The sequence below is a fragment of the Bombina bombina genome, chromosome 1 (genome assembly GCF_027579735.1).
Source record: "Bombina bombina isolate aBomBom1 chromosome 1, aBomBom1.pri, whole genome shotgun sequence".
Taxonomy (NCBI): domain Eukaryota; kingdom Metazoa; phylum Chordata; class Amphibia; order Anura; family Bombinatoridae; genus Bombina; species Bombina bombina.
Window position 1 is genome coordinate 567,929,429 of NC_069499.1, and position 23,641 is coordinate 567,953,069.

General features: G+C 41.6%; 1 protein-coding gene across 3 annotated transcripts in view; it reads right to left on the bottom strand.

The window, feature by feature from the left end:
- Positions 1-2,596: 2,596 nt before the first annotated feature.
- KANSL1L (KAT8 regulatory NSL complex subunit 1 like) overlaps positions 2,597-23,641 on the bottom strand; it is a 406,715-nt gene continuing 385,670 nt past the window's right edge. For 2 of the 3 annotated variants that reach the window (XM_053698780.1, XM_053698779.1), the window contains exons 15-16: positions 5,094-5,320; positions 2,597-3,288 (exon numbers count right to left, since the gene is read on the bottom strand). In XM_053698780.1, the coding sequence (XP_053554755.1) occupies positions 5,147-5,320 (174 nt within the window). In that variant the 3' untranslated portion in view covers positions 2,597-3,288; positions 5,094-5,146. Of the gene's footprint in view, positions 3,289-5,093; positions 5,321-23,641 lie in introns of those variants that run through there. The other variant, XM_053698781.1, reaches the window with a different exon arrangement.

Below are 23,641 nucleotides of genomic sequence, written 5' to 3' on the forward strand. Positions count from 1 at the left end.
GACAGTCCCCACCTCAGAGGATCACAGCTCATTCTACTAGATCCGTCTCCACTTCTTGGGCTTTTAAGAATGAAACTTCAGTTGATCAGATTTACAAAGCAGCAACTTGGTCTTCTTTGCATACATTTACTAAGTTTTACCATTTTGAATGTATTTGCTTTTTCTGAAGCAGTCTTTGGGGGTAGTTATCAAGCCGTCAACCTCAAATACGCTGGAATTCCGCAGCGTATTTGTGGCGAGGCTGATTCGCCTTAGTTATCAAAGGCTAGAGACCGGCAAACGTAGAATTTTGTGACGTAAACTTCGATCCGCCGGACTCGGTCCGACACAGATCGATTCTTACGTCACTCCAGATGTGCGGCACAATCTGACTACTTTTGCTAGTTATCAAAAAACTAGCAGGTACGCTCGGCACTTTTACGGCCCAGCGTACCTGGTTTTCAAACCGCCACCCTGGAGGCGGCGGATCCCATAGGAATCAATGGGAGTCTGACCATAGCGAAAGTACAAGTTCGCTGCTGCCAGACATCCCATTGATTGCCCCCCCATACACTGCCGCAACTAAATAAAATGATTAACCCCTAAACCGCCGCTCACGGAGCCCACCGCAAGCTACTCTATACATATTAACCCCTAAACCGCCGCTCCCTGTTGTAATATTTTTTTAAATGTTTAACTTATTTTTTTTATTTTTTGTAACTTAGCTTTTTTTATTTTTTGTACTTTAGTTAGTTTATGTAATTGTAGTTATTTGTAGTTAATTTATTTAATTAATGTAATGATAGTGTAGTGTTAGGTTTAATTGTAACTTAGGTTAGGATTTATTTTACAGGTAATTTTGTATTTCTTTTAGCTAGGTAGTTATTAAATAGTTAATAACTATTTAATACCTATTCTAACTAGCTAAAATAAATACAAAGTTACCTGTAAAATAAATATAAATCCTAAGATAGCTACAATGTAATTATTAATTACATTGTAGCTATCTTAGGGTTTATTTTACAGGTAAGTATTTAGTTTTAAATAGGAATAATTAAAGTATAGTGTAGTGTTAGGTGTAATTATAACTTAGGTTAGTTTTTAGTTTACAGGTACATTTCTCTTTATTTTAGCTAGGTAAGCTATTAAATAGTTAATAACTATTTAATAGCTATTGTACCTAGTTAAAATAAATTGAAAGGTACCTGTAAAATAAAAATAAATCCTAAAATAGCTACAATATATTAGGGTTTATTTTAAAGGTAAGTATTTAGTTTTAAATAGGATTAACTTAGTTAATAATAGAAATATGATTTAGATTTATTTAATTAATATTTAAGTTAGGGGGGTGTTAGGGTTAGTGTTAGACTTAGGTTTAGGGGTTAATAATTTTATTACAGTGGCGGCGGTGTAGTGGGGGGCAGGATAGGGGTTAATAAATGTATTATAGATGGCGACGGTGTAGGGGGGCAGGATAGGGGTTAATAAATTTAATATAGGTTGCAGCGGGTTCAGGGAGCGGCGGTTTAGGGGTTAAACTATTTATTTATTTGCGGCGAGGTGCAGGATCAGCAGGATAGGGGTTAATAACTTTATTATAGAGGGCGATGGTATAGGGGGAGCAGGATAGGGGTTACTAGGTATAATGTAGGTGGCAGCGGTGTCCGGGAGCGGCGGTTTAGGGGTTAATACATTTAGAAGACTTGCGGCAGGGTCTAGGAGCGGCGGTTTAGGGGTTAGTAACTTTATTTAGTTGCGGGGGGCGCCGGTATAGTGGGTAGAACAGTGTAGTTTAGTGTGAGTGCTTAGTGACAGGCTAGCAAGAAAGCTGTCAAACAGCCGAAGAGCAGCGAGATCGGATGAGTGATAACTCTCACAGTCCGCTGCTCATCGCCCCGCGGCTTTTTGACAGCTTTACTTGATAACTTAGGCAAATTTTTTCAGGTCCGCGGCGGCGATGTGAGGCGAGCTTAGGCGGACGTATTGGGCCGGCGAAGGCAGGAAAGTTGACACGTTGATAACTACCCCCCTTTGTTAGAAAAGTTCTTCAGGCAGCTGTGTCAGTAGAACTTACCTGATAAATTAATTTCTTTCATATTGGCAAGAGTCCATGAGACCCACCCTGTTTCTGGTGGTTATGATTTTTTGTATAAAAGCACAATTATATTTCCAGTTCCTCTTTTTTGTATGCTTGTTTACTCCTTATTTTATCACCTCACTACTTGGCTATTCGTTAAACTGAATTGTGGGTGTGATGAGGGGTGTATTTATAGGCATGTTGAGGTTTGGGAAACTTTGCCCCTCCTGGTAGGAATGTATATCCCGTACGTCACTAGCTCATGGACTCTTGCCAATATGAAAAATGAATTTATCAGGTAAGTTCTTACATAAATTATGTTTTTTCTCTTATGTGGGAGTTAATAGCCAGTACAAATACTGCAGCATGGAACAAAAAAAAACGTTTACCAACAGTGGTTTGTATAAGGAAATGTGCAGGGATTTGTAACACATCCATTTTCAGGGGTTCATTTTGTACACATTTCCAGGTTAAGAATTAAGACCCAATGAGCAGACAGCAGAAAAGATGATTCACAATTAATTTAGCCCACACAACACCTACAGAAATAACTTTAATACAATAGAAAACCTGTGGACAAGTTTATAGTCTGGATAATTATAGAAAGACAAGTAACATCGCTCTTCGTATATATTTAACCCCTTCACTACTAACTTTTTTTTGTAACTGGTTTTACCTAACCAACAGTATGAAGGATTTTTTTTTTTTTATACATAGTAACAGTAAAGACAGTAGCACAACATAAAACTTAAATGGTACAATACAAATAAATTGCCCTAAATACAATTTTGCTGGGCAGACACTTAAGAGTCCTTTACACAAGCAAACTGATCCCTAATGTAGGGGTGAAAGAGGAAAAAGTAACAACCCCCCCAGCATTCACACATGTGGAATGTAAATACTAAGTGTCCCCATATGCAAGAAGCATTTTACTTAAACTTTAATGGAGAAAAGGCTTCGATCATTAACATGAGCAAAACTAAACTAATTTGCTTTATACTTTGTCTAAGTGCTAGTAACACTGAACAAGTGCTTGAGTTGTCATCTTTGGGGAATGTGTTCACACAATAAGCCTTCAGTGTGTCCTATCACCAACACTATCCAGCAGCAGTTATTGGCAAGTGTCCATTGCTTTCTTTGGAGACCCAGCCAGCTGGGTAAGATATCATGGCCAAGTGATTATCTAGGCACAGGGTGGCTAAAAGGTCCTGTGGATATAAGTCCAGCTGCACCTACAAAAAAGAAAAAGCAGATTGAAATGCAATGTGATATATATATATATATATGTAATAAGTACACACGCAAACAAACTAACTTTTAATTGCATTTAATGTAAATTAAACTTGGTCACCACAGCAATAAATAATCCTTGAACAGTATAGAGATGGTTTCCCCATTAAACCAAAATGTTTAGAGATTTGCATATATACTACACTCAAATTACGCTATCCTCTAGTCCAGGATTCTTCCAAAAACCCAGTGCCATGATACCACATACCTTTGCGACCCTATTTGTATGCTTAGTCTGAAAAAGATATCTGAATTTTTTGCAAAGTGAGTAAAATGTGTGCATACTTTATATTCCCGATTGTAATCAAACTTGAAAGTGTTGCAAAAAGTAATAAAACACACACACACACACTCTCTCCCTCCCACAACTTAACTACAAGTTGTGACTCAGTAATGAGTCTGGCCTGTTTGAAGAACCCTGTGTCTATGCCTGACTATTTGAACTGTCTGTGGACTAGAGGCAGGAACCATTCTACAATAAACACAATACGAAATAAGGATATTTCTTCTCTGAAGGCAGTCAAACACTGATTAAACAAATATTTGCTTACTACTGTTCTAGAGCAGGGTTCTTCAAATGTTTTTTCCCCAAGACCCAGTACCATGATACCACATAATATCGCAACCCTTTATTTATGCTTGGTCTGAAATTTTTTGAAGTAATATATAAGATGGCTGCAATTTTTGGCTAAGTGAGTAAAATATTTGCATACTTTATTTCTGATTGTAGTCAAACTTGAAAGTGTTATAAAAGGTAACACACAACACTCTCCCATACAACACACACTCTCATATTATACATACACATTTTCATATTACACATACATACACACACACCACACAACACACAACACTCTCCTACAACACACACACACACAGCGCGACCCAGTAAACCTGGTGCTGCGACCCAATAATGGGTCCCGACCAGTGGTTTTAAGAAACCTATTCTAGAGTAAAGGGACAATGTACACTAGATTTTTTTTTTGCATAAATGTTTTGTAGATGATCCATTGATATAGCCTATCTGGGAGTGTTTTTGTAAAACTGTATAGTTTTGCTTATTTTTAAATAACATTGTGCCAATTTTCAGACTCCTAACCAAGCCCCAAAGTTTTAGATTTATACAGACTTCAGATTTCTTCTGTTTATATAATGGGTCTTTTCATATGCAGGGGAAGGGTCTACTCTCAGTCCCTTTCAGTTGGTGTCCCAGTTTAACCTCAACAGTGCTAAACTTGGAACTTCTAAGTAAGTTTTTAAAAGGTTTTATACTGTATTTCTATATAAGTATCTGTGCATATTATTATTTATAGTAGTGTCTCTTACATGCAGTTATATGAAAATTGGTGTATACTGCCCCTTTGTTGCATCCAAAAGTTAACAATTTACAGGCATTAAAGGACAAAAGGTGTAAAGGTGACCATACGGCTGCTTTACAAGACTGATCTAGTGATGCAACATTGCTTTCAGGTAACTTTTCAAAGCGCAGACCACAACTAAGGAGACAGAGTATCTCTACCTAAATGATGGGATTCAGACAGGGCTTGACAAAAAGCACTATAGATGAATGCAAAACTATAAATAATAAAGATCTATTACCTGTATATTCTACTGGATATGGCATTTTTACTTTGTTTTAAAATGGCACATAATGTATGTGCTGCCAAAGTTTTACAAGTCAAGTGTAACATTTATCTAGAAATAACACTACTAATTCAGTTTCGGGAAACAGGATCAGACCACTTACCTTATTTTGCCTCAAGCATCGAATCAGCCTAAATGCAAATACAGATTCTCTTGTCACCTTTTGTTACAATCACTAACTGGGTGACTATGATAAAGCTCTCCTCCTTCTGTAGGTAATAGGGATTGGTGGTCTTTGGAAGTTGTGTGTTTTGGTGGTCTCTGTTTATCTATCAAGGCAGAGGCTGATGCTTCAGTAAGTGGAAAATCTCTCCGTGCCCATTCCTCGATCTGCCAAAGAAAATGTTCATAAGTTAAGATGCTTCAAATAAAAAAAATATGTTAGGAATTAGAAAGATTTGCTATGACTAATAGGAATTAGCCATCACTTTGCTTCAGAATAGACAATTAATAAGACCTTTGGAGAATGCAGTCCTAAATATACGAGCAAAATAAAGTTAAAGGTATAGTCTAGTCAAACATTCATGATATTTTTAACTTTACTTTTATCAAATCTGCTTTGTTCTCTTGGAATTCTTTTTTGAAAGCTAAACCTAGGTAGGCTCATATGCTAATTTCTATGCCCTTGAAGGTTGCCTCTTATCTCAGTGCATTCTGACAGTTTCTCACAGCTAGACAATGCTAGTTCATGTGGTTACATATAGATAACGTGCTCACTCCCGTGGAGTTATTTATGGGTCAGCTCTGATTGGCTAAAATGCACGTCTGTCAAAAGAACTGAGATAAATGGGCAGTCTGCAGAGGCTTAGATAGAAGGTAATCAGTGGTAAAAACATGTATTAATATAACTGTAGGTTATGCAACACTGGTGAATGGGTAATAAAGGGATTGTCAATTTTTTTTAAATGTACATTCTGAAGTAGACTGTCCCTTTAAAGGGATTTGAAACCTAAAATTTTTATTTCATGATTCAGATTGAGCATGCCACTTTTAAATAACTTACTCATTTACATCTATTATCAAATTTTTTTCATTCTCTTTGTATCGTGTTTCTTGCCATGTAATGCTCTAACCACCTACTTAGCTATCTCTTCACAAAGAATACAAGGGGAACAAAGAAAATTTGATAATAGAAGCAAATTGGAAATCTGTCTGAATCACACAAGAAAATGTGTGTTTCATAGCCCTTTACAAAAAGTAACTGTGCTTTCCTGGTCCATGACAGCATAAGTAAAGACATACCAACGCAGTACTAGAACGATGTTTGCTTAACAGTACATCTTTCAATCTACAGCCATGATATAGACAAACATAAACATAAAGGCTTTTTAAAACATCAAGTCATCACTGCATTTTCATCAGTGTGCTTGCAGTTGCTTTTGCATAATTTTGAACCTGCAACAACTACACAACTTAGCAACCTTCCCTAAAGCTCTGCTCAATGCTAAACAAAAAATGATTTTACTTTGTAATAAATAAAAAAGTCTTGCCATTTAACGAATTACAGATGTTGAAATAGTCCTATATATACAATAGGAATAGTCTAGTCAAAACTAAACTTTCATGATTCAGATAGAGCATGCAATTTTAAAGTGAATGTCAACTTTCACAAATGAAAGCCCTGTTTCCAAGGGAAGTGCCGAAGATTCAGAGTAGTCTCTGATGGAGGGTAGTACTCTTCGGAATGGGACTGGAGTTTTAAGAAGTCCTGTCAGCCTCTCACTGAGAGCCTGGATGAAAATTAGAGTCCGGAGATGCATGGAGAAACCATCCTGACTCATTAACAGCTCCACAAGCAATCAGCGTTGACGAGTTTTGACGCCTGCTTTCTGCACTCAAGTCCATGTCAGGAGCGATGCTTCTACCTGTCATACTTAAAGGGCCGTGTTCCTGTTCCACAGAATTGATTCTGCTAAGATTGTTTAATTTCTTTTACAAGATATGACGAGTCCACGGATTTCATCCTTACTTATGGGATATCGCCTCCTGGTCAGCAGGAGGAGGCAAAGAGCACCACAGCAGAGCTGTATATATAGCTCCTCCCTTCCCTCCCACTCCAGTCATTCTATTTGCCTGTGTTAGTGATAGGAAGAGGTAAAAGTGAGGTGGTAGTTTAGATTCTTCAATTAAAAGTTTATTATTTTTAAATGGTACCAGTGTGTGCTATTTTTCTCAGGGCTAGAGCTTCTGGCTTTTCAGCAATGGACTGGGGAGATTTTTATTCTGCTATGCTCCCATATTGGTTGCTGCCCTGCTGATGGTCTTAGCAGATATTATCTAAGACCCTGTTTGTCCCCACAGATGTGCTGGAGGTGAGGAAAAGGAACATCTTCATTGTGTGGGACAGCTTCATACTGCGTTCAGCATTGAGGTATGTACAGTCATTTATTTCTGGGGAGACTGAAGTATCTCAGAACAGACTGGCACTTATTCCCTGTACAGGGAAGGGGTAATCGTTTTGCACAAGGTCAAGTTATGTGCATAAGTATTCCCTTTTTTAGTTGAATAATCAGTGGCCTAATAAAGGGTCAACCGGTGGCTATTTTTTATTATGGGCTTGACGCTGGGAGATTGTGGCATGCGCAGCAAAGTGTTCTATCTTTAACTTTGGCAATAATAAAATAGTGTGTTTTTATTGTGAGGGGGCACATTGATGGTTCGAGGTACTTTTTATAAGATACCAACATGTTTATTTCCCATGCGGTTCTTACTGTAGCCGGGGACTTTAGTTGCGCCCACGATGGGCGGGGCTTAGAGTTTTGCGCACTCAGACGCGCATTTACTATCCGGATCCTGTCTTGGAGCAGCATGTATCTAGGCTCCGGTATGGCCTAAGTCACTTGTGTTTACAATCATCACAAGCAGCCTTAGGAGCGCCGTCCACGACTATTCAGTGTTCGATTGGGACAGGTAGGCGCTGTGGCGAGGTGCAAGGGGTTAATTTTGGCCTAAAATGATTTAATCGGTCATACACTTACAGTAAAAGCTTTTCAAAGTGTTACGGCTTTAATTTTTAAAGAGACAGTAGACCCGTTTTTCAGCAACTTTTCTAAAAATCTTTGCATTTTAAATTTATTTGAAATTTCAGAAAAAACAACCAATATTGCTATTGCTGGTTTGTTTGTCATGACTGAACTTCAGGAAAGTACATGTTCTATGTGTTTAGATGCCAATGTGGAAACCCCTATTCCTTTTTGTCCCTCATGTACGGAGAGGTTTTTACAATTTAAAGAATTCATTTTCTTTAATGCAAGTATATCTAAGGATGCTTCTCAGACTGATGAGACTCAGGGTATGCTGCAACTTTCTCCCCAAGCGTCACAACCTTTAACGCCAGCCCAAGCGACGCCATGTTCAACTGCATCCTCTTCATTCACTCTGCAGGATATGGCTGCAGTTATGTCATCCACTCTTACAAAAGTTTTATCTAAGTTGCCAGTGTTACAAGGCAAACGCAGCAGGACAGAAGCACATGTGGTCCCTGCGACTTCTGATGCTTTAATGGCTATCTCCGATATACCTTCCCAGGGCTCTGAGTTGGGGGGTAGGGAGGCTCTGTCTGAGGGGGAACTGTCTGACTCAGGAAGTGCATTGCCCCCGACAGATTCGGACGTCATGTCTTTCAGATTTAAACTTGAACACCTTCGTCTTTTTTTTGCGAGAGGTTTTGGTGACTCTGGATGACTGTGACTATTGTGGTCCCACCAGAGAAATTGAGTAAGATGGACAAATACTTAGAGGTCCCTTCTTATTCCGATGTTTAAGGTTCCTAAGAGAATTTCGGAAATTATTGCAAGGGAATGGGAAAGACCGGGTTTCCCGTTCTCCCCTTCCTCTATTTTTAAGAAAATGCACCCTATAGCTGACACTGTGCGGGGTTCTTAGCAGACGGTCCCTAAGGTGGAAGGAGCTATTTCTACCCTGGCGAAGTGTAAGACTATTCCTATCGAGGACAGTTGTGCTTTCAAAATACCCATGCATAAGAAGTTGGAGGGTCTTCTCAAAAAAATTCTATATTCATCAGGGGTTTTTATTGCAACCGGCGGCCTGCATTGTAACAGTCACGACTGCGGCTGCTTTTTGGTTTGACGCACTAGAAGAGTCTCTTAGAACTGAGACCTCTTTAGAGGAAATACAGGACAGAATTAAGGCGCTTAAGCTGGCAAATTCTTTTATTACGGATGCTTCCTTTCAGATCACCAAATTAGCAGCTAAGAGTTCAGGTTTCTCCATCTTAGCACAAAGAGCTTTATGGTTAAAATCTTGGTCTGCGGATATGTCCTCTAAATCCAAGCTTTTGGCTATTCCTTTCAAGGGAAAGACCCTATTCAGCCCTGATTTGAAAGAAATAATTTCTGATATTACGGGAGGTAAAGGTCATCTGCTCCCTCAAGACAAAACATCTAAGCAAAGGGGACGACAGAGTAATTGTCGTTCATTTCGTAATTTCAAAGGAGTCCCCCCTTCCTCTTCCGCTAAACAGGAAGGGAATTATTCTCAAGCCAAGCTCACCTGGAGACTCAACCAGGCTTGGAACAAGGGTAAACAACCCAAGAAGCCCGCTGCTGCTCCCAAGATAGCATGAAGGGGCGGCCCCCGATCCGGGACTGGATCTAGTAGGGGGCAGACTTTCTTTTTGTCCAGGCTTGGATAAGAGACGTTCAGGATCCCTGGACACTAGAAATCGGATATCAGTTGGAGATCAAAAATTCCTTCCCAAAGGGAAGGTTTCTTCTTTCACGATTGTCTGTAGACCAGATAAAAAGAGAATCCATAATAAAAGCGCAAGCTATAGAGGACTCAGACGCGTTAGAGGATACTACCTCTTTAACAACGTTTTATTCCTGTGTGTATTGTGAGGAGGTTCTTGTAGATCAGCCTACTCAACTGTTCCACATGCCTTGATAACATTGTGACATCTAAAACTAAAGGAATGTCTAGTACTACTGAGCTGTCCATCTCTGAGGGCTCCCAGTCCCAGGAGGTGCGTTCCCTGCTTTCATCTCCGAGTGCACATGCAGCGCCCCAGGGTCCAACCATTACTCCTACAGGAGAGATTTGTTGGCCGTCATATTTTGCGGATCAACTGCAAACGGCGGTATCAAAAGTGATCCATGCCTTACCACGTTCTAAGCGTAGGGCGTATCATGGCAGCCTGGCCCAGGGGTTATCTATGCATATGGAAATAGAGGCGTTATACGAGGACAAGGCCCACTCACTCTTCGGAGGAGGCTCCTTCTGTGTCATCTCATCCTCCGGCTGCGGAGGAGCCTGACTTTAGCTTTAGGATGGAGAATTTGTGCTTTTTTGCTGAAGCAAGTGCTTGCTACTCTGGAGGTTCCGGAACCAAAGCTTCCGGAGCAACCTTCAATTCCTAAGCTTGATAAGGTATACGAGGACAGGCTGGTGCCCCAGACCTTCCCGGTTCCGGTGGCAAATATTATTAAGAATGAATGGGAGCGATTAGGTTCTTTTCTCCTTCTTCTAAAAAACTGTTCCCCGTTCCGGACTCTCAGCTCGAGCTGAAGGGGACTGTCCCTAAGGTGGATGGTGGTTAGTCGTTTAAAGAGAGCATGGATAAAATGTTTCAACATACGGGGTTTGTTTTTCAACCGGCAGCGGCTGTAGCAGCAGTTGCCGGAGCTGCGACATATTGGTGTGAATCCCTGTGTGATATGGTCGCCAATTCTTTTATTTGTGACGCCAATATGCAAATTATTCGCCTGAACACAAAGGTTTCAGGATTCTCTCAGTCTTGGTCTGAGGACATGACCTCTAAGTCGAGGCTGTTATCCCTGCCTTTTCAAGGAAAGATTCTGTTCAGTCCAGGATTGGATTCGATCATATCCACGGTTATGGGAGGCAAGGGAGCTTTCCCACCGCAGGATAAGAAGGCAAAACCTAAAGGATCTACTTTTCGTCCCTTTCGCGCGGACAAGTCCCAGCGCCAGCAGCCAGTCGTGAAAGCGGATCAGTCCAAGGGAACTTGGAAGCCTGCTCAGTCTTGAAACAAGTCCAAGCAGAACAAGAAGCCCACCGAGACTAAATCGGCATGAAGTGGCGGCCACCCGATCGGTCTCCAGACCAAGTAGGGGGCAGATTGTCTCTCTTCTCCGAAGCCTGGTTGCAGGATGTTCAGGACCCTTGGGTTCTGGAGGTTGTCGCCCAGGGTTACAGGATAGGGTTTTCCATCCACCCAGGAGCACATTGCTCCTGTCAAAACTGTCTTCAAGACAGGAAAAGAGAGAGGCCTTTCTAGATTGTGTGAGGGATCTCTCCTCTCTGTGTTATCGTACCAGTACCCCAAGTAGAAAGGGGTCTAGGGTACTATTCAAATCTCTTTGTGGTTCCAAATAAGGAGGGCACGTTCTGCCTGATTCTGGACCTAAAGTGTTTAAACAAGTTTCTGGCTGTTCCATCATACAAAATGGAAATTAACAGATCAATTCTGCCCCTAGTTCAAGAGGGGATAGTTTGACGACAATAGACTTGAAGGATACTTACCTTCATGTTCCTAAGATTTGCGCTTCTGGACCAACACTTCCAGTTTGTGACCCTTCCCTTCGGCCTGGCGACGGCCCAGAGAGTCTTCACAAAGGTTCTGGAATCACTTCTTGCAGTGGCCAGATCTGGGGGCATTGCTGTGGCGCACTATTTGGATGACATCCTAGTCCAAGGGCCATCGTTCAGCCTCGCAGAGGATCATTTGAGGTCTCTTCTTTTATTACTCCAATCTCGCAGTTGGAAGATTAACTCAGGAAAGAGTTCCCTGGTTCCCAGCAACAGGGTGTAGTTTCTGGGCACGGTAATAAAGACTCTATGTCCATGAAAATATTTCTCACAGATCAATGATGCAGGAAGATTGCGTTCACCTGTCTTGCCCTTCAGTCTTACTCTAGCCCTTCAGTGTAAGGAGATGATCGGGCTCATGGTTTCCAGCATAGACGTTATCCTTTTCGCCAGGTTCCATCTCAGACCTCTTCAATTGTGCATGTTGAGACAGTGGAATGGTGATCATTCAGATCTATCACAGCGGATATCCATGGATGATCAGACCAGGGACTCCCTATCTTGGTGGATCCCTCCGGAGCATCTATCCCTGGGGACATCCTTCCTGAGACCGTCCTGGTGGATTGTGACCACGGACGCAAGTCTGGCAGGATGGGGAGCTGTTTGGGGTGCCAGATTGGCACAAGGAAAATGGACTCAGGAGGTGTCTCTCCTTCTAATAAATATTCTGGAACTTCAAGCTATCTACAAGGCTCTGAGGGCGTGGCCTCCTCTGGGGTCATTCAGCTTCATCAGATTCCAGACCGACAACATTACCTCAGTGGCTTACATCAACCACCAGGGGGAATGAGGAGCTCCCTAACAATGATGGAGGTGTCTCGGATTTTGGAGTGGGCGGAGTCCCACAGCTGCTCGCTCTCAGCGACCCACATTCCAGGTGTGGACAAATGGGAAGCGGATTTTCTCAGCAGGCAATCCTTCCATCCGGGGGAATGGTCTCTTCACCCCATCCCGATTGCTCATTTGTGGCTGCAGAGGACGTGGTTTGCGGATCTGGTGGGGATGTCATCCTCTCCGTCATGGAGGTTACCCTGTTGCAGGGATTTGCTGGAACAAGGTCCCTTTCAACATCAAAATCTCGTTTCTCTGAGGCTGACTGCGTGGAGATTGAACGCTTAGTCTTAGCCAAGAGAGGTTTTTCTGAAAGTGTGATTGACACACTAGCTCAGGCAAGAAAGCCAGTCACATCTACCATAAGGTGTGGAGGACTTACTTGTCCTGGTGTGAGAAACACGGATATCCTTGGAACAAGGTGAAGGTATCCAGAATTCTGTCTTTTCTCCAAGAAGGTTTGGAGAAGGGTCTTGCCGCCAGTTCCTTAAAGGGACAGATTTCGGCTTTATCAGTCTTGTTGAGCTTCCTGACATTCAATCTTTTGTTCAGGCTCTGTCTAGAATCAGACCTGTTTTTAGGCAGTCTGCACCCCCATAGAGCTTAAACTTGGTCCTTAAGGTATTGCAGAAGGTTCCGTTTGAGCCTATGCATTCTATTGACATTAAGATTCTGTCCTGGAAGGTTCTCTTTCTGTTGGCCATTGCATCAGCACGCAGAGTATCTGAGCTGGCTGCCTTGCAATTCGAGCCTCCTCATGTGGTCTTTCATGCGGATAAGGCTGTTCTTTGCACCGGTTTGTGGTTTCTTCCCAAGGTGGTGTCTAACCATAACATTAAATCAGGAAATAATTGTTCCTTCTTTGTGTCCTAACCCTTCTTCTAAGGAGAGGTTACTTCATAATCTGGATGTGGTTCGGGCCTTAAAGTTCTATCTTCAGGCTACAAAGCATTTCAGACAGTCTACATCTCTTTTTGTGGTGTATTCCGGGAAGCACAAGCGGCAAAGGGCCTCTTCTACTACTTTGTCCTTTTGATTGAGGAGCTTAATTCGCTTGGCCTATGAGACAGCGGGACATAAGCCTCCTCAGAGGATCATGGCTCATTCAACTAGAGCTTTGGCTTCGTCTTGGGCCTTCAAGAATGAGGCCTCTATGGAGCAGATTTGTAAGGTGGCTACCTGGTCCTCCTTACACTTTTACAAAGTTTTTGCTTCTGCGGAAGCTGTTTTTGGGAGACAGGTTTTACAGGCTGTGGTGCCCTCAGATTAGGGTCCGCCTTTTTACCCTCATGGTTTCATTCAGTGTCCTCTAAAGCTTGGGTATATGTTTCCCAAAAGTAATGAATGAAGCCGTGGACTCTCCTCCCCTTTAGATGGAAAACATAAATTAATTTGATAATTTTGTTTCCATCGTGGGGAGGAGAGTCCATGGCTCCCGCCCGTAATGCCGGTGGGCGGACCTATATTTAATTTATCTTCTGGCACCATTTATACCCTGATATTTCTCCTACTGTTCCTTGTTCCCTCGGCAGAATGACTGGGGGAGGTTTTTAAGCCTTTGGCTGGGGAGTCTTTGTCTCCTCCTGGTGGCCAGGTTCTTATTTACCAAAAGTAATAAATGAAGCCGTGGACTCTCCTCCCTACGATGGAAATAAAATTATCAGGTAAGCATAATTTATGTTTGTTAAAAATACTGTTAAAAACAGGGGCACTTTCATTCATGAAAGTTTACATTGAAGCGTTTTCTAAAAATACCTTTTCTTCCTATAAATCGTGGAACACCGGCGCAGCTATTCCCCTGCCTCCAGGTCATCTCTTCTTACGTCAGAAAAAAAAAATCCGGCTTCCTCCAATAACGGCTTCCCCCCGCAGAGCAAATATTGCCTGAGGCCACGCCGTGATTGGAGGAAGCCGGATTTGTCATTTCTGAAGTAAGAAGAGACGTCCTGGGGGCGGAGGAATCGCTGCTCCGGTGCTCCACCCTCACTTGCTAGGAATAAAAGGGAAGTATTTTAAAAGAACGGCTTCAATGTAAACTTTCATGAATGAAAGTGCCCCTGTTTTAATAGTATTTTTAAAAACAGGGCTTTCATTCGTGAAAGTTGAAATTCACTTTAAGCAACTTTCTAATTTACTCCTATTAATTTCTTTCATGTAATTGGCAAGAGTCCATGAGCTAGTGACATATGGGATATACAATCCTACCAGGAGGGGCAAAGTTTCCCAAACCTCAAAATGCCTATAAATACACCCCTCACCACACCCACAATTCAGTTTTACAAACTTTGCCTCCTATGGAGGTGGTGAAGTAAGTTTGTGCTAAGATTTCTACGTTGATATGCGCTTCTCAGCATTGTTGAAGTCCGATTCCTCTCAGAGTACAGCGAATGTCAGAGGGACGTGTAGGGAGTATCACTTTTTGAATACAATGATTTCCCTAGCAGGGGTCTTTTTCATAAGTTCTCTGTTATCGGTCGTAGAGATTCATCTCCTACCTCCCTTTTCAGATCGATGATATACTCTCAATTTACCATTACCTCTACTAATAACTGTTTTAGTACTGGTTTGGCTATCTGCTATATGTGGATGGGTGTCTTTTTGGTAAGTATGTTTTTTATTACTTAAGACACCTCAGCTATGGTTTGGCACTTTATGCATTTATATAAAGTTCTAAATATATGTATTATACTTATATTTGCCATGAGTCAGGTTCATGTATTTCCTTCTGCAGACAGTCAGTTTCATATTTGGTGAATATAAACATCTTTTAAAAATGAAATTTATTTCTTACCTGGGGTTTAGTCTTTTTTTTCAATTGACTACTTCTTACAAATTGCGGGCGGTATTAGGCCCGCGGGTGCGACAAATGCTAAACTTTATTGCGTCATTTTTTACGCGAAAAAGTACGTCTGACACAAGTTCGTCATTTCCGGTGTCATACTTGACGCCGAGACCTTTCACGCGGTTGCGTCATTAGTGACGCGAGTGTGTCATTTCCGGTTATTTTTTGGCGCCAAAAATGTTTAGTTACGTTGTGCGTCATACTTGGCACCAAACTTTTTTCATTATTTCAATACCCCATTGATGTTTGCCTCTTGATTTTTTCTCTATCAGAGGGCTATGCTATTTGCATTTTTTCCCATTCCTGAAACTGTCATAAAGGAAATAGATAATTTTGCTTTATATGTTGTTTTTTCTCTTACATTTTTCAAGATGTCTTACTTTGATCCTGCCTCAGAAGCTTCTGCTGGAACATTGCTGCTTGACATCGGTTCTAACAAAGCTAAGTACATTTGTTGTAAAATTGTAGAAATTATATCGCCGAATGTCATTTGTAATAGTTGTTTTGATAAACTTTTACATGCAGATAATGTGTCCATCAGTAATAGTACATTGCCAGTTGCAGTTCCTTCAACTTCTAATGTGCATAATATACCTGTAAATTTTAAAGAATTTGTTTCTGATTCTATTCTGAAGGCTTTGTCTGCATTTCCGCCTTCAAATAAATGTAATAGGTCTTTTAAAACTTCTCATTTAGTTGATGAAATTTCAAATGACCAACAATATGATAATTTATCCTCTTCTGTGAGGATATATCTGATTCAGAAGATCCTCCTCAGACATTGACACTGACAAATCTATTTATTTATTTAAAATTGAGTATATGCGTTCTTTATTAAAAGAAGTGTTAATTACTTTGGATATTGAGGTAACCAGTCCTCTTGACGTTCAGTCTAATAAGCGTTTAAATGCTGTTTTTAAACCTCCTGTGGTTTCTCCAGGGTTTTTTTTTCCTATTCCGGAGGCTATTTCTGATATGATTTCTAAGGAATGGAATAAGCCAGGTACTACTTTTATTCCTTCTTCAAGGTTTAAAAAATTGTATCCTTTACCAGCAAAATCTATAGAGTTTTGGGAAAAGATCCCCAAAGTTGATGGGGCTATTTCTACTCTTGCTAAACGTACCACTATTCCTATGGAAGATGGTACTTCCTTTAAGGATCCTTTAGATAGGAAGCTTGAATCTTATCTAAGGAAGGCCTATTTATATTCAGGTCATCTTCTCAGACCTGCAATTTCTTTGGCTGATATTGCGGCTGCATCAACTTTCTGGTTGGTGAATTTAGCGCAACAAGAATTGGATTCTGACATATCTAGCATTATTTGCTTACTGCAACATGCTAATCATTTTATTTGTGATGTTAGATCCATGTCTTTAGCTATATTAGCTAGAAGAGCTTTGTGGCTTAAATCTTGGAATGCTGATATGACATCTAAATCTAGATTACTATCTCTTTCTTTCCAAGGTAATAATTTATTTGGTTCTCAGTTGGATTCTATTATTTCAACTGTTACTGGGGGAAAGGGAGTTTTTTCTGCCTCAGGATAAAAAACCTAATGGTAAATCTAAGGCTTCTAACCGTTTTCATTCCTTTCGTCAGAATGAGGAACAAAAACTCTATCCTCCCCCCAAGAAATCTGCCTCCAATTGGAAGCCTTCCTCAAATTGGAATAAATCCAAGCCTTTTAGGAAACCAAAGTCAGCCCCTAGGCCCGCATGAAGGTGCGGCCCTCATTCCAGCTCAGCTGGTAGGGGGCAGATTAAGGTTTTTCAAGGATATTTGGATAAAGTCTGTTCAAAATCAATGGATTCAGAGCATTGTCTCTCAAGGGTATCAAATAGGATTCAGAGTAAGACCTCCTGTGAGATTTTTTCTCTCACGTATCCCAGTAAATCCAGTAAAAGCTCAGGTTTTCCTGAAGTGTGTTTCAGACCTGGAGTCTTCAGGGGTAATCATGCCAGTTCCTCTTCTGGAACAAGGTTTGGGGTTTTATTCAAATCTATTCATTGTCCCAAAGAAGGAAAATTTATTCAGACCAGTTCTGGATCTGAAAATTTTGAATCGTTATGTAAGAGTACCAACTTTCTAGATGGTGACTATAAGGACTATTCTGCCTTTTGTTCAGCGAGAACATTATATGTCCACAATAGACTTGCAGGATGCATACCTTCATATTCCGATACATCCAGAACATTATCGGTTTCTGAGATTCTCTTTTCTAGACAAGCATTACCAATTTGTTGCTCTTCCATTTGGCCTAGCAACCGCTCCAAGAATCTTTTCAAAGGTTCTGGGTGTCCTACTCTCTTTAATCAGAGAACAGGGTATTGCTGTGTTTCCTTATTTGGACGATATCTTGGTACTAGCTCAGTCTTTACATACTGCAGAATCTCACACGAATCAACTAGTGTTTCTTCAAAGACATGGTTGGAGGATCAATTTACCAAAAAGTTTCTTGATTCCTCAGACAAGGGTCACCTTTTTAGGTTTCCAGATAGATTCAGTGTCCATGACTCTGTCTCTAACAGACAAGAGACGTTTAAAATTGGTCGCAGCATGCCGGCACCTTCAGTCTCAGTCATTCCCTTCAGTGGCCATGTGCATGGAAGTTTTAGGTCTCATGACTGCAGCATTGGACGCGATCCCCTTTGCTCGTTTTCACATGAGACCTCTACAGCTTTGCATGCTGAATCAATGGTGCAGGGATTATTCAAAGATATCACAATTAATATCCTTGAATCCCAATGTACGACACTCTCTGACATGGTGGATAGATCACCATCGTTTGGTTCAAGGGGCCTCTTTTGTTCGGCCAACCTGGAATGCAGATGCGAGTCTTTCAGGTTGGGGAGCTGTTTGGGGAGCTCTGACCGCACAAGGGGTTTGGAAATCTCAAGAGGCGAGATTACCAATAAATATTTTAGAACTCCGTGCAATTCTCAGGGCTCTTCAGTCTTGGCCTCTGCTAAAGAGAGAACCGTTCATTTGTTTTCAGACAGACAATATCACAACAGTGGCTTATGTAAATCATCAGGGTGGGACTCTCAGTCCCCAAGCCATGAAAGAAGTATCTCGGATGCTTGCTTGGGCGGAATCCAGCTCCTGTCTAATCTCTGCGGTGCATATCCCAGGTGTAGACAATTGGGAGGCGGATTATCTCAGCCGTCAGACTTTACATCCAGGGGAGTGGTCTCTCCATCCAGATGTGTTTTCTCAGATTGTTCAGATGTGGGGTCTTCCAGAGATAGATCTCATGGCCTCTCATCTAAACAAGAAACTTCCCAGATACCTGTTCAGGCGGAAGCAGTGGATGCACTGACACTTCCTTGGTGTTATCATCCTGCTTACATCTTCCCGCCTCTAGTTCTCCTTCCAAGAGTGATCTCCAAAATCATCATGGAACAGTCTTCTGTGTTGCTGGTGGCTCCAGCATGGCCACACAGGTTTTGGTATGCGGATCTGGTGCGAATGTCCAGTTGCCCGCCTTGGCCACTTCCGTTACGGCCGATCCTTCTATCTCAAAGTCCGTTTTTCCATCAGGATCTCAAATCATTAAATTTGAAGGTATGGAAATTGAACGTTTAGTTCTAAGTCATAGAGGTTTCTCTGACTCAGTGATTAATACTATGTTACAAGCTCGTAAATCTTTCTCTAGAAAGATTTATTATAGAGTTTGGAAGACTTACATTTCATGGTGTTATTCTCATAAATTCTCCTGGCATTCTCTTAGAATTCCTAGAATTTTACAGTTTCTTCAGGATGGTTTGGATAAGGGTTTGTCTGCAAGTTCCTTGAAAGGACAAATCTCTGCTCTTTCTGTCTTATTTCACAGAAAGATTGCTATACTTCCTGATATTCACTGTTTTGTACAGGCTTTAGTTCGTATTAAGCCTGTCATTAAATCAATTTCTACTCATTGGAGTCTTAATTTGGTTCTGAAGGCGTTACAGGCTCCTCCATTTGAGCCTATGCATTCTTTGGACATTAAACTACTTTCCTAGAAAGTGTTGTTCCTTTTGGCTATCTCTTCTGCTAGAAGAGTTTCTGAGCCATCTGCTCTTTCTTGTGAGTCTCTTTTTCTGATTTTTCATCAGGATAAGGCAGTTTTGCGGACTTCTTTTCAATTTTTACCTAAGGTTGTGAATTCTAACAACATTAGTAGAGAAATTGTTGTCCCTTCTTTATGTCCTAATCCTAAGAATCCTTTGGAGAGATCCTTACATTCTTTGGATGTGGTAAGAGCTTTGAAATATTATGTGGAAGCTACTAAAAATTTCAGGAAGACTTCCAGTATATTTGTTTTATTTTCTGGTCCTAGGAAAGGTCAGAAAGCTTCTGCTATTTCCTTGGCTTCTTGGTTGAAACGTTTGATTCATCAAGCTTATTTGGAGTCGGGACAAACCCCGCCTCACTCATTCTACTAGATCAGTCTCCACTTCGTGGGCTTTTAAGAATGAAGCTTCAGTTGATCAGATTTGCAAAGCGGCAACTTGTTCCTCTTTGCATACATTTACTAAATTCTACCATTTTGATGTATTTGCTTCTTCGGAAGCAGTTTTTGGTAGAAAAGTTCTTCAGGCAGCTGTTTCAGTTTGATTCTTCTGCTTTTGATTTAAGTTTTTTTCTTTCAAATATGACAAACTTATTTTTTGGGTTGTGGACTAATATTTTCAGCGGAATATAGCTGTTTTTATTTTTATTCCCTCCCTCTCTAGTAACTCTTGAGTGGAAGTCTCCACATCTCTGGTATTGATATCCCATATGTCACTAGCTCATGGACTCTTGCCAATTACATGAAAGAAAACAATTTATGTAAGAACTTACCTGATAAATTCATTTCTTTCATATTGGCAAGAGTCCATGAGGCCCACCCTTTTATGGTGGTTATGATTTTTTGTATAAAGCACAATTATTTCCAAATTTCCTTTGTTGATGCTTTCTACTCCTTTCATTATCACCCCACTGCTTGGATATTCGTTAAACTGAATTGTGAGTGTGGTGAGGGGTGTATTCATAGGCATTTTGAGGTTTGGGAAACTTTGCCCCTCCTGGTAGGATTGTATATCCCATATGTCACTAGCTCATGGACTCTTGCCAATATGAAAGAAATGAATTTATCAGGTAAGTTCTTACATAAATTGTTTTTTCTTCGTTCTCTTGGTATCTTCATTTAAAAAACAGAATTTATGCTTACCTGATAAATTTCTTTCTTTTGCGATGTACCGAGTCCACAGATTCATCCTTACTTGTGGGATATTATCCTTCCTAACCGGAAGTGGCAAAGAGAGCACCACAGAGAAACTATAAAGGTGCAGAGGTGACTGAAGTTTTTAATAAAAAATACTATCTGTCTTGAATAGACAGGGCGGGCCGTGGACTCGGTACATCGCAAAAGAAAGAAATTTATCAGGTAAGCATAAATTCTGTTTTCTTTTGCAAGATGTACCAAGTCCACTGATTCAACATTACTTGTGGGATACCAATTGCAAAGCTTTAGGACACGGATGAAGGGAGGGACAAGACAGGAGCCTAAACGGAAGGCACCACTGCTTGCAAAACCTTTCTCCCAAAAATAGCCTCCGAAGAAGCAAAAGTATCAAATTTGAAAAATTTAGAAAAGGTATGAAGCGAAGACCAAGTCGCAGCCTTACAAATCTGTTCAACAGAAGCATAATTTTTAAAAGCCCATGTGGAAGCCACCGCTCTAGTAGAGTGAGCAGTAATTATTTCAGGAGGCTGCTGTCCAGCAGTCTCATAAGCCAAACGGATGATGCTTTTCAGCCAAAAGGAAAGAGAGGTAGCCGTAGCCTTTTGACCCCTACGTTTTCCAGAATAGAAACCAAACAAAGATGATGGATGAAAATATTTGGTTGCCTGCAAATAGAACTTCAAAGCACGAACCACGTCCAAGTTGTGCAATAAACGTTCCTTCTTAAAAGAAGTATTAGGACACAGAGAAGGAACAACAATCTCCTGATTGATATTCCTGTTATAAACCACCTTAGGGAGGAACCCAGGTTCGGTACGCAAAACCACCTTATCAGCATGGAAAACAATATAAGGCGAGTCACATTGTAATGCAGATAATTCAGAAGCCCTTTGAGCTGAAGAGATAGCAACTAGAAACAGAACTTTCCAAGATAGAAGCTTAATATCTATGGAATGCATGGGTTCAAACGGAACCCCCTGAAGAACATTAAGAACTAAATGTAGACTCCATGGCGGAGCAACAGGTTTAAACACAGGCTTGATTCTAACTAAAGCCTGAACGTCTGGGACATCTGCCAGACGCTTGTGCAATAGGACAAAGCAGATATCTGTCCTTTTAAGGAACTAGCTGACAATGCTTTCTCTAATCCTTCTTGAAGAAAGGACAAAATCCTAGGAATCCTGATCTTACTCCATGAGCAGCCTTTGGATTCGCACCAAAAAAGATATTTACGCCATATCTTATGATAGATTTTCCTGGTGACAGGCTTTCGAGCCTGAATCAAGGTATCTATGACCGACTCAGAGAAACCCCGCTTTGATAAAATCAAGCGTTAAATCTCCAAGCAGTCAGTTGCAGAGAAATTAGATTTGGATGCTTGAACGGACCTTGAATCAGAAGGTCCTGTCGCAGTGGCAGAGTCCATGGTGGCAGAGATGACATGTCAACCAGGTCTGCATACCAAGTCCTGCATGGCCACGCAGGTGCTATCAAAATCACCAAAGCTCTCTCCTGTTTGATTCTGGCAATCAGACGCGGAAGGAGAGGGAAAAGTGAAAACACATAAGCCAGGTTGAACGACCAGGGTACTGCTAGAGCATCTATCAGTACTGCCTGAGGATCCCTGGACCTGGATCCGTAACAAGGAAGTTTGGCGTTCTGACGAGACGCCATCAGATCCAATTCTGGTGTGCCCCATAGCTGAACCAGTTGAGCAAACACCTCCGGATGGGAGCGCCCATTCCCCCGGATGAAAAGTCTGACTTAGAAAATCTGCCTCCCAGTTCTCTACCCCTGGGATATAGATCGCTGATAGATGGCAAGGTGAGTCTCTGCCCATCGGATTATCCTGGAAACTTCTATCATCGCCAAGGAACTCCTTGTTCCCCCCCTGATGATTGATATAAGCTACAGTCGTGATGTTGTCCGACTGAAATCTGATGAATCCGGCTGAAGCCAGCTGAGGCCACGCCTGAAGAGCATTGAATATCGCTCTTAATTCCAGAATATTTATTGGTAGGAGGGCCTCCTCCTGAGTCCACAAACCCTGTGCTTTCAGGGAATTCCAGACTGCACCCCAGCCCAGTAGGCTGGCGTCCGTCATCACTATAACCCACGCTGGCCTGCGGAAACACATTCCCCGGGCAGGTGATCCTGTGACAACCACCAAAGAAGAGATAGGAGAGGAGATAAATCTGCATAATCCCTATTCCACTGTTTGAGCATGCATAGTTGCAGAGGCCTGAGATGCAAACGAGCAAACGGAACTATGTCCATAGCCGCTACCATAAGTCCGATTACCTCCATACACTGAGCCACTGACGGCCGAGGAATGGAATGAAGAGCTCGGCAGGTGGTTAAAATGTATGATTTCCTGACCTCCGTCAGAAAGATTTTCATGTCCACCGAATCTATCCAGGAATGGAACTCTTGTGAGAGGAATAAGAGAACTCTTTTTCACGTTCACCTTCCACCCATGAGATCTTAGAAAGGCCAACACTAAGTTCGTGTGGGACTTGGCTAGTTGGAAAGTCGACGCTTGAATTAGGATATCGTCTAGATAAGGCGCCACTGCTATGCCCCATGGCCTTAGGACCGCCAGAAGGGACCCTAGCACCTTTGTGAAGATTCTTGGCACCGTGGCCAACCCGAAGGGAAGAGCCACAAACTGGTAATGCCTGTCCAGAAAGGCAAACCTCAGGAACTGGTGATGATCTTTGTGGATAGGAATGTGTAGATACGCATCCTTTAAATCCAAGGTGGTCATATATTGACCCTTCGGGATCATTGGTAAAATAGTCCGAATGGTCTCCATCTTGAAGGATGGAACTCTTAGGAATTGGTTTAGGATCTTGAGATCTAGAATTGGTCTGAAGGTTCCCTCTTTTTTGGGAACCACAAACAGATTGGAGTAGAAACCTTGTCCCTGTTCTGCTTTCGGAACTAAGCAGGTCACTCCCATGGTAAAAAGGTCTTCTACACAGAGTAAGAACGCCTCTCTTTTTGTCTGGTTTACAGACAATTGAGAAAGATGGAATCTCCCCCTTGGAGGAGAATCTTTGAAATCTAGGAGATACCCCTGGGTTACAATTTTTACGGCCCAGGAGTTCTGAACGTCTCTTGCCCAGGCCTGAGCAAAGACAGAGAGTCTGCCCCCTACTAGATCCGGTCCCGGATCGGGGGCTACCCCTTCATGCT